The 17,847-nt window shown below is 39.7% G+C and overlaps 2 protein-coding genes across 4 annotated transcripts; one reads left to right on the top strand and one right to left on the bottom strand.

The window, feature by feature from the left end:
• Positions 1-8,480: 8,480 nt before the first annotated feature.
• Positions 8,481-10,251, bottom strand: fahd1 (FAH domain containing oxaloacetate decarboxylase 1). The gene has a single exon (XM_085156658.1). It carries the CDS (start codon positions 10,071-10,073, stop codon positions 9,411-9,413), a length of 663 nt encoding a protein of 220 aa, XP_085012784.1. The 5' UTR covers positions 10,074-10,251; the 3' UTR covers positions 8,481-9,410.
• Positions 10,252-10,407: 156 nt separating this feature from the next.
• LOC146520145 (hydroxyacylglutathione hydrolase, mitochondrial-like) lies at positions 10,408-17,124 on the top strand. 3 transcript variants are annotated; one of them, XM_085156652.1, is made up of 9 exons: positions 10,408-10,568; positions 11,011-11,195; positions 13,290-13,354; positions 14,238-14,355; positions 14,439-14,547; positions 14,647-14,750; positions 14,864-14,965; positions 15,056-15,135; positions 16,275-17,124. In XM_085156652.1, exons 1-9 carry the CDS (start codon positions 10,502-10,504, stop codon positions 16,372-16,374), a joined length of 930 nt encoding a protein of 309 aa, XP_085012778.1. In that variant the 5' UTR covers positions 10,408-10,501; the 3' UTR covers positions 16,375-17,124. The 3 variants fall into 3 exon arrangements, with proteins under 3 accessions (XP_085012778.1, XP_085012780.1, XP_085012779.1); XM_085156654.1 differs by lacking the exon at positions 10,408-10,568 and adding an exon at positions 10,686-10,893; XM_085156653.1 differs by lacking the exon at positions 10,408-10,568 and adding an exon at positions 10,686-10,926.
• Positions 17,125-17,847: the final 723 nt, after the last annotated feature.

Below are 17,847 nucleotides of genomic sequence, written 5' to 3'. Positions count from 1 at the left end.
TGCCTACCACTTTTTCCCTATTGACTATAATTCTGATTGATAAAAGTTGCTTATTCAACTTTTGACAAAGTATTGTGCCGTTATCCTGGCACTAAGATGCTTTTATTCTTTCCTCCCTCTCTTTCTCTCTCACTTCACCCTTGTTCACCCCTCCTCCCATCACTAAGGAGAAAACTCACTCTCTCTCTGCCCTCTAGTCCCCAGTCTCTCACGCTGCTTGTCCTTACCACTTCCATGCAGTGCGACCACATTACAGTCTGAGGCCTCCATGTGTTGTGGCCTTTAATTATGAAATATGTCAGATCACACAGAAGAAAAAAACCCTCCTTTCACTCGGGGCTTACAATTAACAGCAGAGATCTTCTCTTTCATGGTGTATATTCCTGTGTGGCAGAAAATAAAAGGTTCCTGTGAAGCAACTAACAAAAGAGCTTGTGAAGTGAAATATACACGTAGTGGCGTCATGCGTTTTTTTAAAAACTAATTTCCTGAAATATGTCTAACTGTTAAAATAACTGTTAAAACAGAATTTAAATTAAGAGTGAGCTTTGTTTGTGGAAACATCAGTGGCTTGTGAATGAAATGGCCGGCTGCTTGCATGAGCATGCTGATGTGTGTATATGTGCAAGTTTAACAACACAGCACGCACACTCCTTACGTCTTCTCTCCTTTAGCTCCAGTCAGTATTTCTCTCACATTCCCCTTCTGTTTTATTTGTCTGGCATTAACGTTTAGTGGGTCTCACTAAAATTTTTAACATACTTGGCTCACTTCATTTCTGCCAACTTTTATTACTCTGCATTACCAGGCACGCTGATAGGGCACTGCCATTTTGCCGTGCCAGCCCGGCAGCAGGCATTAAAAGATAACTGATATCCCATTCTGCCATCTGGGAAAGATGTTTGTATCAATCTTCACAGGACTAGCCCAGTCATTAAGAGTGATTAAATCACCAAGACATTCTGCATAATCTACAGCTGTCACTAAACATTGGTAATGATGTGAGAAATCTAATTGAGGTGAATGAAGAATTGGCAAGTGATTGAGAGCCAGGAACAAAATGATCTACTGCGCATTTATAAAAGTAGAACTTCATCCAACTTTTTAATAGAAGCAAATAAGTCTTAAAGTGTTGTCTCTGGATATGACCTCACGAGAAGCCGCCCTCTCCTTGCGGCTGCCGCAGCAGTCTGTCGACATCACCAGCATTTTGTCATATTTTATGACCGCCATCAATCCAGCAATTCACAAAAGTCTTGGTTTCATTTAAAGTGTCAGACTTCACCAGACATTTAAAGAACAATCAAAATGTATATGGATGTATTTTACAATTCCAAACCAGTTTGTTCTCAGAAAACAACTCATTTTCATTCTAAAGAAAGAAATTTTCTCTGTGTTCACTAAAATATGAAATATCAAAGCCTGAATTTGCAGTTTGTTGGTTTTTAACCAATCGTGATCCATAATGCAACTTTAAATTGCCCAGGTCTGTGTAGGCCTGTAAAAAACTAAGTAAACCCATAGGAATTAATAATCCAAGTAGCAGCCAGGTGCTTCTAATTAAATTAACTGATCATCAGCAACCACCTGTGAAAATGAGAGGGTTTGGAAGTTTGCTGGCACATTCCGCTGTGTGAACGCAATGCCATCACAGTAAGAGTCCCAGCAAACTCACCTCAAGGTCAGACCGTGCCATTCTCAGAGAAACTGCAGAAAAGCCAGCTCATACTAACTGTTAAAACACGGTGGTGGAGGGGTCATGTTTTGGACCCCCCGCTACAGGACCTGAGTGCTCTGCAGTCAGTAGGGATGGGTATTGATAAGATTTTCACGATTCCGATTCCATTTTCGATTCTGTTTAACGATTCGATTCTTTATCGATTCTCTTATCGATTCTTTTTAAAAAAGGAGAACACTAAGGTCTAATAGCTTAGAACTTTGTTTTATATCTTCTCTTTGAACAAGATAGAAATTTAGGAGTAACATGGCCTTACAAACCCAACAGTGAGATCTTAAGAGATCCACAGCCTACGGCTTTTCAATGGGGTGTCACAGGGTCCCCAGGAAAAAAAAAATGTAAATGTAAAATAATAAAATAAATATTCTTCTGTAGCAATAACAAAGTATAACATCAATTATTCTGTAGCAATTACACAAGAATATCCAGTAATGTCCCAGCCTACAATTAAACACATTTACTTACCGAAAATCATCTGCTGTGGCAAATGGGTGCAAACCTTTGACCACAAACTTAGTCACTGCTCGGTGACATTCGTCTATCCTGGCCTGAAAGGAGACGCTAACGGTAGACTGCAGTGAGAACTGCCAGCATCTGAGCCAGACTCTGTCTGTCTCTCTCATCATGGTCATCTAAATGCACAGTAATGGCAGGTTTTGTAGTAAGGCAGATCGCGCTAACATAATATGCACTGTTAGTTGATTATTTACCTGCCGCATTAACGGGAGAGGACGTGCAAACGTTACCGCTGCTGCTGGGCTGAGATTCACGAGTCCGGAGCGGAATTAAAAACACGACATTCATTTAAGGTCATCGTGTGTTTTGTGAGCAAATGCTTTTGTATATTTGTAGTGTTTCCTCCCTTAAATTAAATATCTACTTTGCAAGTATTGCAAGTTGCCCTGTTGTCATCCATTCTCGTAAAGCAAAACCAAACTTTTGAGCGTTTGAGCCGCTTAGGCGCCGTGTTTCCTGCCAGGTAAATGACGCTCCGCAACGTGGTGACGTCATTCGGGGCGACTGGAATCGATAAGGGAATCGTTTGCAAAAATGGCAAACAATTCCAAGGAATTGAAACACTGGGAACCGGTTCTCAACAAGAACCGGTTTTCGATACCCATCCCTAGCAGTCAGTGATTCAATCATCAACTTCTCTGTATACCAAAGTACTCGAGAGTCAAATGTGAGGCCATCTGTCTGACAACAATTGCTTGGCTTAAATTGTCTCATGCAACAGGACAATGATCCGAAGCACAGCGGCAAACAGCTGCTGAAAAAAGCCAGGTCAAAGTCTAGACCTCAAACTGTTTAAATTGCTGTGCCTTTCACATACAACAGAACAACAGCAGCGCTGTGCTAGGAAAACAGTTCTTTTCTATGGCTTGTGTTGAAGCAATAAAGGATTCCTGCTGCATCAAGCAAACTGCAGCACAAGCGTACTGGGCTTTGAAGACCTGCACATTTTGCAGTCAGGCAACACAAATTTGGGCCGTTTGTTCAACATAGTAGTCAGTCACATCCAGATGAACAGAATGAAACTTTTGAAATAAAATTAAAACAATACCGTAAATAAATTAATTAAAAAACTGCGGTAACAATTGGTAATAAACCATTGTTACTCTGCAGTATATTCGTCAGAAAAGTGCTGTCAGGAGTGTCGTGTGTGGATGAGAGGACGGGAGGAAGGGACCCAAACGCTGGACTCACGGTGGAGGATAATGGTATTTATTGAAACGGCTGGCTGAACTGAAGCGACTGAACAGAACTGGACACACGGGAACGGCAGTGACAACATCAATGACACGACGGTGAACAGAAGGAAACTGAAGACTTAAATACTCTGACTGATGATGACGATTGGAGACCGGTGAGTACACAGCTGAACATAATCTGACTAATGACACATGCAGTGGAACTAGAACATAATGCACAGAGACAGAAGGTTTGCACAGTGAAACACGAGCATGTAGGAAATAAACTGAACACGAACAAACTGAAATCGCTGGGTCAACGACCCAGGAACCCTGACAAGTGCTAAGGTATACACAACATTTCCTCTAAGATTGCTTGAAATATGGATAATCTATAATACCATAACTGGTCAAAACAACTAAAATGCAAAAGATACATTTATAAATTGCACGTTTGTAATCATCCCCTTGTCATGGGAACAGTAATTTGTTTAGCTTTCACCAGCATGCAGCTTCCAGTGATTTCAGTCTGCAGTTGCACGCCATCAATAAAGAACATGAGGGATTTGTTTTTATGAGAGAAAAACTACCCAATGTGGATTGAGTTACAGGCCACGGTGACTATTTGAAATTAGGCATGATGGTGGATGTCTATTTCCTTCTTTTTTTTTTTTTTGATGACTCTAATTTTTGAATAATGGGCACCCAGCTAACTAATCAGAAACACTCGGGAGGGGGGGGGGCTATGAACTGAAGACCACGCTGAGGGGAAGAGCGCTGATTTCTACACACCAGATTAAAAGTAGGATTAGCGTGTAAAAGTGGTTTCCCCTTTGAGCAGCCACAAATGAAGATAGTTCATACTGAGCACTCCACACATTTTCCACCCTTACCACAGACTCCGTGGATTCAGGGAAGAAATGCTTGGGGATTTTCTCCCTTTTCTTTGTGGTTAGGCCTCACACTATCTTGTTAAATTCTGACTCCGCTTTTAATTGATGAGAAAGAAATTTGGGCTGGGGAGATTTTCAAATGCTCGTGGCAGCTCAGTGCAAATTAGGGAAACTTTTGAGGGACGCCGGATTAAGAACTTTTACAATAGGATTTTATAGCATTGTTTTTCTGGACACATTTCAGCACATGTTTCCATTTCTATTTTAGACTAGAGAATACCAGCTCCAGTTTGCTTATTGAGCTTTGATAAAACTTTACAGAGAAGCTTGCACTTAGTTGATGAGGTACAGCGTGTTGCCAAATGAATGGAAAGCTTTCACACTAAAAATAAAACTGTATTCAACTCTTCTGGAAATACTCTTTGGAGGAGCTTTTATTTTTATTTTGCTGCGTCCACGTCTGTATGGAAGCAATGTGTTTCGCAGTTTAGCTGTTAAATCTGCTCTGGTTTGCCTTCCGCCAGCAGCTTCAAACAAAGTGTTAACAAACTGTGTGCAGTCAATCACTTTGAATGAAAGAAGTCTGCACCTGGGCGTCATGCATGGTTCTTTTTAATTTGTCAAAGACCCCATTCATTAGTCGGGGAGAATGAATTATGGCTCCGCAGTTTGGCCCGTGAAGATATAACACATCCGTTTTTAATTTCCTCCATTGTGTTAGTAATAACTAATGATTAATGCAACTGTCGTGTGCACACGCACAGGAGAGTCCATCAAACACGGGATAAAGACACATATTCACCGAAAAACCTCAGTTGATGTATAAATATGCACATTGAGTCCTGTCACACTGAGCTGCTTTTATGCCTTTCCAAAAATGACTTCAAATCAATTTCTTGGTGAGAGCATGTCTCTTTGATGCAATATGTCATATGCATTCCCTCTGACTCAGTCCTTCCTATGGTTGGTATTTTTTTTCCTAAGAATAGCCACACCACAGCCCCATCTGGTGACTTGCAGTGCAGCATGCAAATCTAGACCTAACGAATGGTCAATTGCTCAACACACAGACAGACACGAGCTGGTAATCAAGGGATAACGCCTTATTCTCTCAAAGAATGGACAGTCCAACGTCTTATTTAAATATTTATAGTTGTTTTTCAGTTAGACTCAACACTGCAGCATTCCTGCCTTACACTGTATAGTAGAAAAAAACAAAGGCTGGATGCTGATTTAAACTGATATTACACACTACTATAGAACAAACTGAAAACAGTTCAGTTTCCCTTCAGTGAACCATTAAAGAATAGGTACATGTTCAAGCCTGTATTCATATTCACATTGTTTTTCATCTGAACCTGCGATATTTGACGCAATTACCTCAAGCAAGATGAGGTCTGCCAGAATATGCCATAAATGGCATGTTACAATAGATTTAACAGGTCTCAGATTCAACGAGCCACATCCTGCCAAGTTATTCTACCCTGTAGTCTTTTTGTGAACCTCTGTTTTCAGACACAATATGTGGTTGTTTATTCTTGCATTGTGATAATCTCTAGATGAGGAAGTGTTCAGAAAAGTTGGCACTTGCCGCGTTTAGATTTTTATACATAGCACATCGCTGGTCCCAAATTCTACAAAAGCCCTAAACTCATCAACATTGAGTCAGTCTGGGATTACATGAAGTTACAAAATGTGTTAAATCCACAGGCTGATGACAGTTTGCTCTGTCTATGACATTCACTGTTACCATTCTCCTTTTCTTTTCCTCCAGTAAAACCCTTCAAGGGAAGCCTATCCCAGCTGTCATAGGGCGAGAGGCAGGGTACACCTGCACAGGTCACTAATCTATCACAGGGCTATCACAGAGACAGACAGCCATTCACAGTCACACCTATTGCCAATTTGAACCACCACTTGACCTAATGTGCACATCTTTGGACTCCCGGAGGAAGCTGGAGTATCTGGAAAAAACCCACACAGGCACAGGGAGAACATGCAAACTCCACACAGAAAATCCGAGCAGGCCAGTAGCCTCACTGTGAGCCTGTAGTGCTAATCACCGCACGACCACATAACAATTCTCAGATACTAAATGCACACCAGCAGCTCTCTGACAATGTACTCTGATCGACTCTGTTTATAAGACTCAGTTACCACCTGGGCTGACATCATGAGTGATGTCACCGTTATTGTTGCTGAACCGAAAGACTGTGGTCCTCATGTAATCCCTGCTCAAAGCGTCAAAAATACCTTCTCAGGCTCGTTGACACGGTGCTGGTTTATGTGCTGAATGTTAAACCAGAGCTGAGCTCCAGCTTTGAAGCCGTTGTTAAAAACCTGTGAGGCTTTAATACCTGCAGTCACACGGGTACAATGAATAGTATGATTCATACCTCATAAAAGACGACACCTGTGAGCACATAGCATACTAACCCTGTGATGAGGAAAAAAAATGGGCCATGGAAACATTTCCCAGCTCCTGAATCTAATTGAATCTGTCATAACTGTTCTAATGACAGACATGCATAACCCCAGAGTTCCCTGCAGGACAGGGCTTGGCACTAAGAGTGTTGCAGACAACATGCCCTACAGGTGTGGGAAGATGATGTATATAGACTCAGGTTACGGCAGATTGGCCTGGGACAGGCTGATGGAGGCTCCGATTGATCCTGAAAACAGAGAAGCCTGTGGGAGAATTGTCTCTGAACCTGGAGGAGAAGTTTAAAAGTCTAAGAACTATCAGGGTACGGTGAAGGTTGACATCCTAGAAGTCAAAATTACACTGGATGTGCAGAAACACCACAGCTGATAATCTGGGTTAATGGAGGTGCTCTTTAATGTGTCTCAGACTGTTTAAAGCAAATCAAAGAAAGTATCAAATGCAGTATTTAGGTGTGACGCAATTAAACATTCGGAAGGAAATACATCTCGGCTGGTTCAATAAGCAGCAAAATACACTCAGTTTAACGAACGCTTTGTTAGTTATACCTGTTAGGCTGCTTGTTAATGCAAATATTCTATCAATTACATGACAGCACCTTGGTGCATTTAGGGTTGTAGACATGGACAAGAAAGCTGCTGAAGTTCAAACTTAGCATGAAAATAGAGAAGAAAAGTGACTTTAAGTGACTTTGACTGTGACGTGGTTGCCAAAGTATTTCAAAAACTGCTGATCTACTGGAATTTCCCCGCATAACCATCTCTACGGTTTACAGAGAAAGAAAAAGAGAAAATATCTAGTGAGCGTCAGTGCTCTGGGTAAAAACTTGTTACTTTGTTAATGCCAGAGGTCAGAGAAGAATTGGCTTGAAGACTGCTTCAAGCCAAAATGAAGGCAACAGCAAATCAAATAACACTTGTTACAACAAAGGTATGCAAAAGAGCATCTCTGAACACCCAAAGCAGATTGATCCTGTCTTGTACTAACAGTTCAGGTTGTGACATGACGGTGAGTTCAAATGCTCAAATGGCCTACACAGTCAGCTGATCTCAGTCCAATATAGCCTCTTTAGGATGTGGTGAGACAGGAGATTCTCATCATAGATGTGCAGCCAACAAATCTGCAGCAGCTGTGTGATGCTAACATGTCAATATGGGCCAAAATCTCTGAGGATGTTTCCTGCACCTTGTTGTGTCTGTGCCGTGAAGAATTAAAGCACTTCTAAAGGCAAAAGCAGGTAGCTACAGTATGTACTGAACTGGCCGGTAAGTGTAGCCATGTTCCTAAATTAAGAACAGCTAGGTAGTGAAACCTGTATTTCAAACTCCCGCAGTGACAAATCTGATGTCACTTTCAGCTGCTCCCTTATTCACAGGGGGCGCCACAGTGGGTAGCTCCACATGTTTGATTTGGCAGATATACTTTTTTTTTTTTAACTCCAGATGCTTTTCCTGATGCAACCCCAAAGGGATTTGTCTCTTCTCCTGGGATTGTAGAAGGACTTTTCACTCATTGGGTAAATGTGTAAACTGCTACACTATGGAACCGATCCCGTGCTAATCAAACAGGTTTTTTTCAAACTGAATTCTTCTGAGGATAACAAACATTTTCAACCCATAAGCTTCTCTAAATTTTAATAATTCCTTACATATATTAAAACTTTAATACTTAAATGAACCATACGTTTTTTTTGTTTTTGTTTTTTGTAAAACTCATGGTCTTTCATACAATTTACATCTACACTATAATGTAAGGAATGTTTTCTTAACTTTACCTGTACCTTACTGTTATTATTGTAATTTTAGATTTTACTATATAACCCACTGGGAACAAAAGCATTGCCACTAATTATTGTGGGGGGGAAAAAATCAACTTTTATATCAACATCTTGAAGTACTTGTTTTTAAGTATTTTGAGTAGGTATCAAACATCTGGTGTACAAGATTATGAAGAGACACTTTTTCAACATTAACATAAAAACATATATGTGATTATACATAAATCACATCTGCACTGAGAATACTATTTGAACTTTAATGCATTTATAAAAAGATGAATACTGATATAAACTGTCAGAAATTACCAATAACAAGTATTTTTTTTAATGGAGGACTTGTTTTTATTATGAAATAGCTTTCTTATTTACTGTTTTCTGAAAAATATGAAGTTTCTCAAAAAGGAGAATACAAGGTGCTGTTTTCAAGTTTCTGCAATCCTTTTATTTTTTATACAGCAAATGATTAAAAAAGAATAATAAATTACAAAAATATAATGATCTAATGCTCATTTTAGTTTAGTTTTTTTTTTTTACATCATTGCACCTCTCATTTTAATACTATAAATTACTTCATAGTCTGGTGAAAGACATAGTGACACTGTGTGATGAATATGTTTTTTTATATCATGGCTAAAATACAGTCAAATAGATTATAGTTGTCCTGATTTTGCTCAAACGGTGTCACGAAACTGTGTGTTGTACTTCGGCTCTTCTAAAATGCTGGGCAAGGCAGCAAGAACTGATCAGAAATACAGTCTCGGTGGCACAGCACTGCCATCTGCTGATGCGCAAAGATTTTAAAAACGACTGAAGCACCTTCTCTTCACGAGTCTTTATCTCATCTGCCTCCGTTAAGTCTCTTTTCCCACTAATGGTCTTGTCTGTCTACTGTAAATCTCATCGTAACAATGTCCTCGATGCCAGCCTGCAGCTCATCGTGCTCCTGCACGGCGGAGACTCCTTTAGGGGTCCCGGTCAGGATGAGATCCCCTTCCTCCAAGGTGATGAAGTCGCTGATGTAGCTGATGAGATACGGGACGGAGAAGATCATCTGAGAGGTGCAGCCGCTCTGTCGAAGCTGATCATTTACTTTCAGCCACAGGTTGACCTTCCCCGGGTCAGGGATGCGCTCTTTGGGGATGAACTCGCTGATAGGACAGGAGGTGTTGAAAGCCTTGGCCATGGTCCAGGGCAGACCTTTGGACTTGCACTCGTCCTGGATGTCTCGGGCTGTCATGTCCAAGCACAGAGCATAACCCGCAACATGCTCCATAGCGGCGGACTGCGGGATGGCCGTGCCCCCTTTCCCGATCACCACCCCCAGCTCCACTTCATGGTGCAGATTAGTGGTGTAAAGGGGCACCAAGATAGGCGAGCCCTCTCTCACATATGCAGTAGGAGGCTTCAGGAACAAGACAGGCTCCTTAGGAATCGCGTTTTTCAGCTCTTTGGCGTGATCCGCATAGTTTCTCCCAACGCAAATGATCTTCCTCCCCCATTCCCAGAACCGATAAATATTCCGTGCTGTCATCGTGGAGAACCGTGAGCGGTTACGGCTGCCTTAAAGCAGTCAGCACGAGCGTAACTAAACTTTGACCGACACCGTTTGACCGCTCCGGAACATCAACCTACGGCAAGCCTGAAGGGACATGCGCAGAGCACAAAAGTCGAATCGATACTATCTTATTTGAGATAATTACCGGGACTAAAATGTAAAACAAAACCACTTACTAACTTTATTAAACTACTCTTGTGCAGAATTACGTAAACAAGTTAGACAGTCACGTGTAACTTGTTTACGTAAATAAATACGTAGATAGATCATTCCCGATCTATCTACCCGAGACTTGATTGGCGGAGCCTTGGAGGGCAAAGGTCAAAGGGAGCGGAGGCGGAACTGAACCAAAACCAAACTTTTCTGGTTTGCACAAATGTGATAAGACTTTAGCTACTGTTGCTATGTTATTCAAGTCACTAGTAGGGAGTGCCTGCACTCTATTAGGAGCTGCGACAGCCTTAAAATTCGGTACGTCCACACGGTTTTCTCTCATTTTCAGCCCGCGAAGGTTTAGCGTAGTTTTCGCTTGCTTCGCTGCCGTTAGGTGGGTAGGTAGGTGGCGTTTGTTCGTTTGTTTATGTGGGGGGGGGAGCTGTCACATGAGCACAGCCGGCCTGTCTGAGCTCATACCTGTTTCCTCTTATATAACCTCCTCTATGACAGTCACATCGGTGTAATTAATTAGCGTGCCCACAAAAAATCCAACACCAAAGCGTGTTAACGTGTGGCGTTCACTTGTCCAGCGGGGCGGTGAGGTGTCTTACGTTTCTCGCGTTTGTGGCATTAAACGAATGTAAGGCAAGGAATATGTGAATATATTACAGAGGTACAGGGAACTAGAAGTTAAACTGTCCCGATTTCTGTCTGATGTGGCTCGGTTTTAAATATTGACTTTTATCCCCTCATGAAGCTCCGGTGGAAGTCAAGGCCCAGGCAGCCGCCCTCCTTCACAGTGTGGTAAGGAAATCTAATCTGGTGGAGCAAGCAAACATGAGGATTGAACTGCTTCCTGCGCTGTCTGACAACTACATGTACCTACTGATCGATGTGGACTCCAGAGAAGCAGCTGTTGTAGACCCCGTGGAGCCAATAAAGGTCTGTTCAGTCACTGTATCATATTAAGTAATGTTAAACCAGTTGACAACACTTTAACACCAATGCAGAAAGTCTACCTACAAGTGATTGTGTTAACCTTTACACACTATTCAAGTCAAAATTGTGTCCTTTTAAAAATATTTGATAGCAACATAGTTTTCTTTTTGTTTTGTCTTTTATTTATTTTTTTATTTTGAGCCTGAAAGTATTAATATTATTATTGTTGTTGTTGTTACTATTATCATTATTATTATAATTATTACATGATATGGTAGAAGTAGTAGTAGTTGCTCCATTTAAATGAGAGAAAGTGTGTGAAATAGTTTAGACACTTTTTTTTAGTTTTTGTGTTTCTGACTAACTTTATGTCTATACCTAAAATGATCCAAAATCTTATACTGTTGTACAGGTGCTACAATCTTTTGTAAACTGAGGCTGTTTGTGATGAAATGTGATTTTTAGATCTACCAGTGTGGGTCAAATTTAAAAAAAAGTGGTTTTAGGGAATCTTGTGTGCAAGTCATGCCTATGTGGTTTTTTTTCCTTCTTTATTTTTTATTGGACAGATGTGACAGACGTCAAGGGGGACCTTGACACTGTCACGTAGTCAGTCTGTGTCCTCACTATATTTGCCCAGGTTCCCACAGAGACCGGTACCAGCTGGTCTTTGAGGTGGAGGGATCTCCAAGCAGTGCACCAGAGGTTATATAGATGTCAGTGTGTGCCTTTAGGGATGGTGCCTTGACACAGACATGAGATTTGAAGTGACTCAGCATGATGGTGCAATGGTTAGAAGTATTAGGATTGTTGCCTTTCAGCAAGATTATAAAGATACCTGAACTGTTATTTAGGTGAGTGTGGGAAACACTTGCGCAAGTTCCACACATGCAAGGTGTCCTACCACTGCCCTGAATACACACATTAGTTTGCAATGAACAAGTTATTGAATTATTATAGATATTGTTATAGGCTGCAGTTACAAGGATTTTTTTATGACATATCAAGGGGCAGTGTTTAACAGTTGTAATAGTTTTGCATTGTTATATAATAAATCCCAAAAGTTGAGGTCATTTCCATTTTGACTTTGAGTAGAATATAATTAAATCATAATTTCTCTCTTGCTTTCAAGTATTAGATTTTTTTTTTCACTAAAAATGAATCTTGTAAATCTCAAAAATACACTATCTGGTCTCTGAAACATTAATTATGCATTAATCATCCAATTTTTTTTTAGATATGCTATTTATGCATATTCTATTTAGATAATCTGTAGTTTATACCAGTTCTTAGCATGGGTCAAAACTGACCCCAACCATATTCTGAAGGCTTGAAATCCAAATAGTTTATAAGGGTTAAAATAGTCATTCATCAATGAGAATACATATAGTGTTCAGCATCATAACTCTGAGAGAATCCACTCTGCATTTTGCTGGTGATATTGTGGACTTAATAATAACAATAATGTATTTTTCTTATTATTACTATTATTATTGTTGTTGTTGTTGGGTGTAGGTCAAAACATAACCCTAGACTATTGAAAACACTATACGTAATTCTATCCAAGCGTGATTGATTTCTTCTTATTTATGTATTTATTTATTTATTTTACTATTTTTATTTCATTATTTTTGTATGGGAGGTGCCTACTTTCAGGACAGTTTGCAGAAAGGTGCAGAGTACCTTATATCAGTTTGAGGTTAGTGTGTATGTGAGAAAAGGTTAAGTATGTACTGGATAGAATACTGTAACTGTTGCAGGAAAATGCATCCAATCGTTTTATTCAGAGAATACTGAGAATGAAATTTGATATGATGTGCATTTTTATCTGCCCGACCTTTGTTTGGGCATTATAATGATATGTAGTGAAGGACAGACACGACTTTCCAACTACGCAGTAGTCCTACTACTACTAAATTAGTAGTAGGGCCCAAATCTGTGAATTCTCCATAGAAAAAGCTGTAACAAACACCTTTTTCTCTCCTATTCTTGATTAAGACCTTTAATAACTAATTGTTGTTGGATACTTATTGATCAATTAAGTAGTTATATTGGCATGGCTCCACTCAGCATTTTTTTTTTGTGTGCTTTGAACAGGTTGTTGAAGCTGTCCGAAAGCATGGTGTAAAACTCACCACAGTTCTAACCACCCATCACCACTGGTAAGCTACTGCTTACTTTATAACATTGATGAATTTATTTATTTTTTTTCAAGATTATTTTTCCATAATAAGTAAGCTAAAAAATTACTTATCGTACCTGTTAAGGCAAAAGATCCATTTTATATTCATCACCATTACCATTAATATAACCACGTTCACATCCAGCGTGCTGTGTGAACAAAGTATTAGGTCCACTCTGATCATGGAAGGCTGTGACTGCAAAGTAACCTACCTACTGTACTGTACTGTACTCACTCAAAATTTGTAAAGTCTTTTTTAGGACAAGGTTTGTTTATATATTTCTCCACCAGTTTCTCACGCAGGGCTGCAGTAGGAGTCAAGTGATTTTGTTTGCTTTGATTTGCTTTCTTTTAATTTTGTCATGCTGATGTGCATCTTACTACCTGGTCACATGCTGCATTTAGCAGCAGCATTCTCCAGTCTAACAAAGTGCTTCTAGGAAAAGCTTGTGGCAGACATTGTGTTTAGCTTGATGCTGACTGACAACACAGACCACAAACTACCTGCATCATTATACTAGCATTACTATAGTAATGGTGCAAATAGCCTGCAAGAGAAGGAATGATGGCCTAAAAGGTGTTGCTGTGCAAACATGATTCCAAAACTTCAGATGCTAAAGTCAGAAGATGCTCCTACTACTTAAGACGTCATCACCCCGCCCATTTCCTGTCATTATGTTTCCCAGAAATCGTCAAATTGTCTTGATTGTTTTGCTGTGAATACCATTTACTGGTATTAAACGCTACTGCCCACTAAATGCACGCTTTATAGATAAACGTTTGCTTTGGCTTCTTATGCTAAGAACCCGCTAGACCTGTATTGGACAAAAGAGTAATACCAACACACTAATTTTCTGTTTTAGGGATCATGCCGGTGGAAATGAGAAGATGTTGAAACTAATGCCAGGTCTGAAGGTCTATGGAGGGGATGACAGAGTTGATGCCATTACAAAGAAAGTTTCTCATTCCAACACTTTCAAAGTGAGACGAGCAAACTCTCTGCTCTGTGGTCCAACTTTAAGCTTCAAATGAACGATTGCTCACTTATGTTTTTCTCTCCTCAGGTTGGCTCACTCCATGTTAAATGCCTTTCTACTCCTTGTCACACGACTGGTCACATTTGTTACTACGTGACCAAAGAAAACAGCACTGAACCACCAGCTGTCTTTACAGGTGTGGTTAAACATTTATATGAGATAAACTGCGAGTGTAAATAAAGACACGTTTTGTGTGAACTTAAAGGCCCTAAGAACTCCTGTTTTTCCCATGCAGGGGATACTCTGTTTGTGGCTGGCTGTGGGAAATTTTTTGAGGGTACAGCAGAGCAGATGCACAAAGCCTTGATAGAAATTCTGGGGCGCCTTCCTCCTGAAACGGTAACTGCAAACATAGGCGTTAATTTTACAGATTTTTAGGATGGAAAAGGAAAGAATTTAACTTTCCTGTATGTTTAAGGTGTGTGACTAACTTTAGTGTGTTTGTGTTTAAGCATGTCTATTGTGGTCACGAGTACACCGTCAACAATCTGAAATTTGCACGTCATGTGGAACCGCACAATGAAGTAATTCAGAAGAAGTTGGCCTGGGCAAAGGTACGTGATTCATACAGTAACCACTTCAAATCAGTTATCCTTAATTAATTAAAACAACTTTGCAATTTTTGTGTATTTATCTGTCTGTAGGAGAAGTGCAGCAACGGAGAACCAACTATTCCGTCCACTCTGGCAGATGAATTCACATTTAACCCCTTTATGAGAGTAAAGTATGTATAACATCATTAAAAACAGCCATGTGAAAAAGAGTTTTCACAGGACTTAATGCAGTGCTGTAAAAAACTAAGTACAGCAATACTACTTCTATAGGAATTTAGAGAATAAGCAGTAGCCAGATGCTGCTAATGAACTGGACTTGATTAACTGATGATCAGCGAGTGTGGACTTATAGAAAAGCTGACATTTAGGGGTCTGTTAATATAGCTAAGGTAATACAAGTCTTCCCAGGAGTAGATGTCCCGGCACAATCATCTAACAGTCAGACTGTAATGCTCAAAGAAAGTGAAAAAAAAAAAGAGCTCCATCTTAAACTTGACAGGCATAATTTAGCATGTTAAATGTAAACGTTTGTGACATTACAATTAGAAAAATATTGAACAAGTATGGCTGGTTTGGAAGGGTTGACAGGAGAAAGCCTCTTCTCTCTAAAAAGAACATGGCAGCATGACTTAAACTTTGTAAAGTTGGATCTGATCAAACCACAATTGCCTCTGGACAGATGACACAGGAGTGGAGATGTTTGGCCATAATGTACAGCGCTAACGCAGCATATTTGAGGTGTTATAGGGGTGATGATTTGGGCTTGTTTTGATCCACACGACCTTGGACATTTTGTCCAAAAGTATTCTAAAATCAAATGTGAGGTTATCTGTCCGGAACTGAAACCTTGGCCCAAATTGGATCATGCAACAGGACGACGCACAGCAGCAAATCTATACCAGCGTTGCTGAAACCAAAAAGAGTGGAGGTGTTGCAATGGCCCAGACAAAGTCCAGACCTTAATCCTGATTAAAATGCTGTGGTGGGACCTTAAGAGTGCTGTGCAAAAACAAATGCCCACAACTATCAGTGAACTGAAGCAAGGTCATGTAGAGGAGAGTATGTCGAAATTCCTCTGCAATGATGTGAGAGACTGCGAGTCATACAGGAAATTATTACTTATTGCTGCTAGAGCTGGTTGTACAAGCTACTGAACCTGGGGTGCACTTACTTAGTACAGGGCCCTGTGAAATTGTTCTTTTTCACATCACTGTAGTAATAATTACAGATGATAATAATTTGTTTTGAGGTACCTACAGTGAGAGTACTGCCTGACTACATTTGTCCCCCCCCCCAATGTGTAATTTAGAGAGCCGTCCGTTCAAGAGCATGTGAAGCAGACAGACCCTATCGAGACCATGAGAAGTCTTCGGAAGGAAAAAGATAATTTCCGAGTGCCCAAGGAGTGAAAGCCCTGTGCACCAGAGTTGGCATTTCAACTGATTACAACACTGCAAGCTGTCAATTATATACTCAAAGAAATACCTGCAACTAATCTGTAAACCAACTGAAAAACGGCACATCCATTGCATTGACTTCAACTCAAGGTCCATTTTTTTCTATCACAGTGTTCAGCATAACATATTAGACTATAAATCTATAAATAAGTCATTATTTTAGATATATTTGAGTTTTTTGGGTTGGCAGTTTTAAGGAATAAATGGCCATTATTTGAATGTTTTAAAATGAGGAAAAATGTAGTTATTCTGTAAATGTATCAGAAAAGTTATTTAGTCTTATACTTTAATATATTGATGTTCAAACTACTGTTTCACTCAGCGTTTAAACATTTAACAAGACGAGGACAACATGAGTAACAAATGTTGGCGTATGTGGACACTTTCTGTGAGTTCGTTTAATAATAGGTAATCATTTCTTCGCCTACAAAGATTTGTATCAATGTTTCTTCATGTCATTTATTTTCACGCTTGCTTAAAAGATGCTAGTTTGGTTGTTTATGTGCAAAATACAGCATAGCTGCCTTTACATATAAGTAATCAAAGTGATCTGTGAGCTCAGCCTTGTCTACCTGTTGTGTCAGCATTGTTAGAAACCCCAAATCATGTTTTGCTCGTACAGTAAAATCTTTCAAGGACTATTGCATGAAGCAATTTGGAAAAAGCAATAAAGCACATTTGTTTCAGTATGTTCACACAAAAGTTTGTGTCAATAAATTGTGTCATAAGCAAAATATATTCCTGATGCAGAATAAGGCCATTAAAACTGTTATATTCTCATATACATCTCATATTATTGGATTATTACAGTAGTAGAAGTTTGCCTTTGGCGAACGCTTTCATCGGTGTTATCTAAATTTTCCAGTTACATTTTGGGAGATGCTTTGGGTTATAATTGCTAAATCTTGTCTATTAGCAAACCATGGAATTAAGCTTCTCACGTGTCTAAATATGATGAAAGTATTAAGAAGCAGGTCCGGTAGCATTTTTTAAAAATAATTATTATTTTGTTTCATTTAGTAGGTGATTGATGTGGACACATTATTATTATTAGGACTGTGTGCACACAGTCCTAATAATGCAATTGAGGGGAAGAAACAAATGTGTAAGCACATTATGGATATGTAGCCATACTTAATCTGTGGGCTACTCAGAAACAATAGTTGTGGGCCTTTCAAAGAAGTCCGGAAAAGGGAACCACAGTTTATAAAATGTTTTTTTTCACCCACAAACTGTATATCTAATTTTTTCTAAATCCATACAGGACATATCTTTTACCCATTGCACATACGAGGGGGGAGAAGAGTCTTTCCACTTAAGTAAAATAGCTCATCTGGCCAGCAGTAATGAAAAATTTAATGCTCTGTGTCTGGAGTTGGGCAACTTCAGGTTCTGGCCCGCACCAAACATAGCACAGGGTGACTC

The sequence above is a fragment of the Neolamprologus multifasciatus genome, chromosome 4, assembly GCF_963576455.1.
Source record: "Neolamprologus multifasciatus chromosome 4, fNeoMul1.2, whole genome shotgun sequence".
Classification (NCBI taxonomy): Eukaryota; Metazoa; Chordata; class Actinopteri; order Cichliformes; family Cichlidae; genus Neolamprologus; species Neolamprologus multifasciatus.
This window is presented reverse-complemented; position numbering and strand designations above follow the sequence as displayed.

What these genes read in the sequence shown, in the direction of transcription:
- fahd1 (XM_085156658.1), bottom strand. Translation starts at nt 10,073, where the DNA reads ATGACAGCACGGAATATTTATCGGTTCTGGGAATGGGGGAGGAAGATC.
- LOC146520145 (XM_085156652.1), top strand. Translation starts at nt 10,502, where the DNA reads ATGTTATTCAAGTCACTAGTAGGGAGTGCCTGCACTCTATTAGGAGCT. An exon ending in CTAACCACCCATCACCACTG is followed by an intron (nt 13,355 to 14,237) that starts GTAAGCTACTGC and finishes TTTCTGTTTTAG; the next exon opens with GGATCATGCCGGTGGAAATG. An exon ending in GGCGCCTTCCTCCTGAAACG is followed by an intron (nt 14,751 to 14,863) that starts GTAACTGCAAAC and finishes TTTGTGTTTAAG; the next exon opens with CATGTCTATTGTGGTCACGA.